The sequence below is a fragment of the Hordeum vulgare genome, chromosome 2H (genome assembly GCF_904849725.1).
Source record: "Hordeum vulgare subsp. vulgare chromosome 2H, MorexV3_pseudomolecules_assembly, whole genome shotgun sequence".
Lineage (NCBI taxonomy): Eukaryota > Viridiplantae > Streptophyta > Magnoliopsida > Poales > Poaceae > Hordeum > Hordeum vulgare.
Window position 1 is genome coordinate 430140135 of NC_058519.1, and position 4832 is coordinate 430144966.

The 4832-nt window shown below is 53.1% G+C and overlaps 1 protein-coding gene across 1 annotated transcript; it reads left to right on the top strand.

The window, feature by feature from the left end:
* The first annotated feature begins 2371 nt into the window (after positions 1–2371).
* Positions 2372–4550, top strand: LOC123426528 (F-box protein At5g50450). Its single transcript, XM_045110369.1, has 3 exons — positions 2372–3215; positions 3321–3483; positions 3585–4550. Exons 1-3 carry the CDS (start codon positions 2983–2985, stop codon positions 4338–4340), a joined length of 1152 nt encoding a protein of 383 aa, XP_044966304.1. The 5' UTR covers positions 2372–2982; the 3' UTR covers positions 4341–4550.
* Positions 4551–4832: the final 282 nt, after the last annotated feature.

Sequence of the window (4832 nt, forward strand, 5' to 3'; positions counted from 1 at the left end):
TGAGGCCTCCCCTAGAAAGAATTGGAAGGTGCATGAGGCCCTAAAAAATAACGCATGGATCCTCAAGATCAAAACCTCCATGGTCGTCTCCATTGAACACATCTCATAATTCTTGACCCTATGGGCGCTTGTGAATGGTGTCCATCTTGATGAAATCGCCGAAGGTACCATTGTGTGAAAGCACACGACGAGTGGACATTACTCCGCGACCTCCGCCTACAAGGCTCAATTCCTAGGATTGGTTATCTCTTCCATGAAACATATGATTTGGAGGGCTTGGGCGCCACCAAAGGCCAAATTCTTTTGCTTGGCTGGCCATCCAAGGTAGAATTTGGACCGCGGATAGAGTGAAGAAAGGGGGATGGTCAAATTGTCGACTTTGCACCCTATGCAAGAGAGAGCAAGAAAGTGGACCGCACCTCTTCTTTCAATGCCGATATACAATTAGGCTATGGAACTTGTTCAATGTGAAATACGGGTTTCATCATTTGGACACCTCTACGTGGCATCTTCAAGATTCGATTGAGAAGTGGTGGCCGAACAGGACCGGCGTCGGAGTCTCTAATAGGAAGGCTATGACCTTTCTCATCATGCTCGTATTATGGACCGTGTGGAACAAGAGGAATGCACCTACCTTGAGACACAAGAACGCCCCTTCTATCATCATTCTAAACAGCATTGACTACGAGACCAACCTTTAGATCACCGCTGGGACGAAGAAATTAGAAAATATTATTGTGTGTGAGTCATTCATGCCATGCCATGTAAGGTATGACTCATGTAACAAACTATACTTTTTTCTTAATTAATAGGTGAACCAAAATCTTTTACTTCCGATTTTAAAAAAAACATGTGGACTAACCAATGAAACCTGTGGTGCGAACAAAATGATGACAAGTTGCCGCGGTCATGTGTCCGTTCTGGAAGCCTGCTACCAGTAGCCAGTAGTAGTAGCTAAAAAAGCAGGTCGCCTAAATCCATTGGACACAATGAGAGTAAAATTGGGAGGCGTAAAACCTGAGGACGCCACGCAAGGCAGAGGCAAAATATCAGGGAGGAGCTACAGCCAACAGCTATATGGATGGAGCGGCAAGCAATGCGAGGCTAGAAAAGAAGGCCTCGCTCGGCCACTCCATTAACACGGCACCAGCTTAGCTTAGGCATGGCCGATTTGGGCCGTTAATCTCTGGTCCAAGACGGTTAATTATTAGTTAGTGCCGTTTTTACCGATCCGTTTAGCCGTGTCCAAAATGCCGTCCTGTGATTAGAACCCTGCAAGCGTAACCGCCAACTCCTCACTTGGCCGCTAGTTTTTCCAGGCGCCATCTTCCAATCCAATCCACCAGTTGGTTTACCTTTCGTCTCCTTCCCATGTCATTGCTTTCCTTTTCTTGCAAGGCTGGGTTAACCCGGCCAATGTAAAAGGAAAAAAAAAAAAGCAATTCGTCGACAACAATAATATCTTCTTCTGGTGGTTAATTAGCCTTGACCACGTTTTTATCACCCTTTGGTTGAGGTTAGGATGAGGATCTAGCTTCTCTTGCTATAGTATGGAAGCACGTTCCCCCGGCCGTGTGTGTCGCACGGAAAACAGCTAGCGCAGGCATGGAAAAGTTGTTGCTTAACACAATATATAACTGATACACTTTGCGCAAGCAAGACTGTTATCGCAAAGTCCTGCAAGACATAATCACGTGCTTCCAGGATTGCTGTTTTACTTGCCATTTTTCATATATTTTTATATAGAAAGCAAATACTGTAGTAGTAGTAATGACTTCCGGAGGGGGAAGTTAATCAACATTTCGGTTTTAAACACGCGATTCTAAATGAGGTGTACCAATAAGGCAGGCCCGGTGCACATTCCATCCGTCCATGATTCTGCAATCTCACCGTAAATGGTTACCTTTTTCGTGTCCAGCAGTACCGAAAATCACATAATTAATGTAGCCATTACATCCAGACCAAAAAAGACAAGACAGAGGCATTTTCATGTTTGCAAACATGTGAAATAAGTTGTATCTCCAAGAAAAGATCCGCTGAAAGCAATGTGGCATGGAGAAGCAAGCAGGGTGGTTAAATCCATCCATCCAGCATTTTCAACGCAAAGGAAGCAACCCCCGGTCCCTTGAGACCAAAAACATCGCTGATAGGCTTTATAGAGACAAGACCAAAATTAGCTAGCTAGGCAAAACTTGAATCGGTAGCAATGCCAATGCAAGATATGTGAAGCGAAAATGTGGTTGTGCCTGCCAACTCCAATTGACAAGGCATAACATGTCGCCATTTAAAACGCCAAAACCATCTATGTATAATCCAGCAAGATATATCCACCATGTCATGTCACCAACCTACCTTGTATCATGTATGTAGTACATCCATCCCCATGGGAAGAAAGAAGAAGAGAAAGAAACAGGGAGCCCCAAGTGAGTGAGAAACAAAGGCAGCAACAAATGAAGCAAACAACCCAAGCCAAGCAAAGGCGGCATGCAAAGCAAAGGCTGCCAAAGAGAGGATGCACACACTAACCACAATCATGAATGGGCAAGGCCAGCCCCCACCACCTCACCACCCTTAACAAAAACACCAGAAACCGAAATTTGGGAGGAGGAGAAATCAAGAAAAAGCTGAGGAGAGAGAAGGGAGGGTGGGAGGATCAAGAAAGGGAGGAGAGGCTTTGCATCCAAGCGTGCTCCCCCCCAAGCAACCCCCCTTCCCTCCTTCCGGTCAGCGTCCCTGTTGACCACTCCGTTGCAACGGAACGGAACGGAGGGCATCCTCCTTCCTTGTGTAGCCAGCCACGCACCCCCTGCTCCCTCCTAGGACTATATATAACTCCTATCCTCTCCCATTCTCGCCATTACGGACACACCATCTCTCTTCTCTTCTCTTCTCTTTCTCCCCGCAACCGTCCAAGACTTGCAACAGCTCGCCGCCCGCAACGACGTAACACGGACGCCGCATCGTGGAACGGGGGCAGGCGGCATGAAGACGAGGCGTGGCGCCTGCTACTCCTGCCATGAGCCGGCGGCAGAGGAGCCGGAGATGCACCGCCGGAAGAGGCGGAGGACGGCCATGGAGGCGGCGGGGTGTGCTGCCGCTGCCGCTGCCGTCGGAGACATGTTCGAGGACCTGCCGGATGACCTCTTGCTGTCCATACTTGCTGATGTCGCCGCGTCCGCCCGCTCGCCGGCCGACCTCGCCGGCGCCACCATGACGTACGTCCCTGTTTCCTCTGCTTTCTTGTAGTATTACGATGGATGAATGCGATTCGTGATTGTCGCTGGGATGGAGATGGAGTTCTTACGGGGATGTGCGTGCAGGTGCAAGAGATTCAGGGAGTTGGGCCAGAGCAAGGTTGTTCTTGCCAAGGTGTCGCCGCGGTGCCTCGCCGTCCGGGCCAAAAGCTGGTCGGACTCCGCCCACCGCTTCCTGCAGCGCTGCGCCGACGCCGGCAACCTCGACGCATGCTACCTTCTTGGCATGGTAAGAACCATGGCCATCGTAACTGACTCACCCATGTTTCCTTTGTGCTTGGCGATCGTAACTGACTCACCCATGTTTCCATTGTTTTTGGTGCGCTATAGATCCGCTTCTACTGCCTGGGGAGCCGGGGGTCGGGAGCAGCGCTGATGGCTGCGGCGGCGGTGGGTGGCCACCGGGAGGCGCTCTACTCGCTGGCCGTCATCCAGTTCAACGGCAGCGGTGGCAGCAAGGACGACCGCGACCTCCGGGCGGGCGCTGCGCTGTGCGCGCGCGCGGCGTCGCTCGGCCACGTCGACGCGCTCCGCGAGCTCGGCCACTGCCTCCAGGACGGCTACGGCGTGCGCCGCTCCTTGCTCGACGGGCGCCGCCTCCTCATCCAGGCGAACGCGCGGGAACTCGCCGCCGCGGTCACCACGTCGGCCTCGCTGCTCCGCGCGGCGGCCAGCAGCGGCAAGGCCTCGCGGAGGCACTCGTGCCTGCTCAGCGACTTCGGGTGCCGCGCCGCGGTCGCCGCGGCCGGCGAGGCGCATGCCGCCAACCGGTTCCTCGTCGAGTGGTTCGCGTCGCGGCCGCTGGGCGGCGAGAGCAGCAGCCCAGCAGCAGCACCAGCACCAGCGGACGACGGCGGGGGCCTGCGGCTGTGCTCGCACGCGCTGTGCGGTCGGCCGGAGACGCGGCGGCACGAGTTCCGGCGGTGCTCCGTGTGCGGCGTGGTGAACTACTGCTCGCGCGCGTGCCAGGCGCTGCACTGGAAGATGGCGCACAAGGCCGAGTGCACGCCCATGGACCGGTGGCTCGACGGCGCCAACGCTAACCCCAACCCCAATGCCGTCGCCGTGGCCGCTCCGGCGCTGTAATCGCCGCCGTGTCCTACCACCCGTTTCTGGCCAGTTCTTTCCTTTTTTTTTCCATTGGTCTTTTTCCGAACCTCCTCTGTACATGGTCGCTGCGGTAAAGGTGAGTTTAGCCGAGTCTGGTTACTTGCGGATTGTTTTTATGAAGGAAAATTTTTAGTATTAACCTAAAAAAAATCAGACTAATACAGCGGGAGTACAATGTTTCGTGGAGATGTGAAATGTGACGTCGAAAGTTCTGCAGTTTCCCTTGTTTCCTGGTGCCCACCTGCCAACCCTGTCACAGAAATGGCAGTGAGAGCAACTGAAACGCGACACGGGAAATAAATCGCCCTGAAGTTGAATACGCCCTGCAGGCTGCAGCACGACGGTTTGCGCGTGCGTCTGCAACCGCGACGCTCCCCTTATACTCTATAGCAGTTATCGCCCCCGTCTGCTTCGGCCCATCTCGTGACGAAGAAGAAAGAGGCCATTTCAGTCCATTCCGGAGGCTGT

Excerpts from the sequence above, each read along its gene's own strand:
- LOC123426528 (XM_045110369.1), top strand. The coding sequence starts at position 2,983 with ATGAAGACGAGGCGTGGCGCCTGCTACTCCTGCCATGAGCCGGCGGCA. Across the intron at positions 3,216-3,320 it reads CTCGCCGGCGCCACCATGAC|GTGCAAGAGATTCAGGGAGT; the intron begins GTACGTCCCTGT and ends ATGTGCGTGCAG. Across the intron at positions 3,484-3,584 it reads CATGCTACCTTCTTGGCATG|ATCCGCTTCTACTGCCTGGG; the intron begins GTAAGAACCATG and ends GGTGCGCTATAG.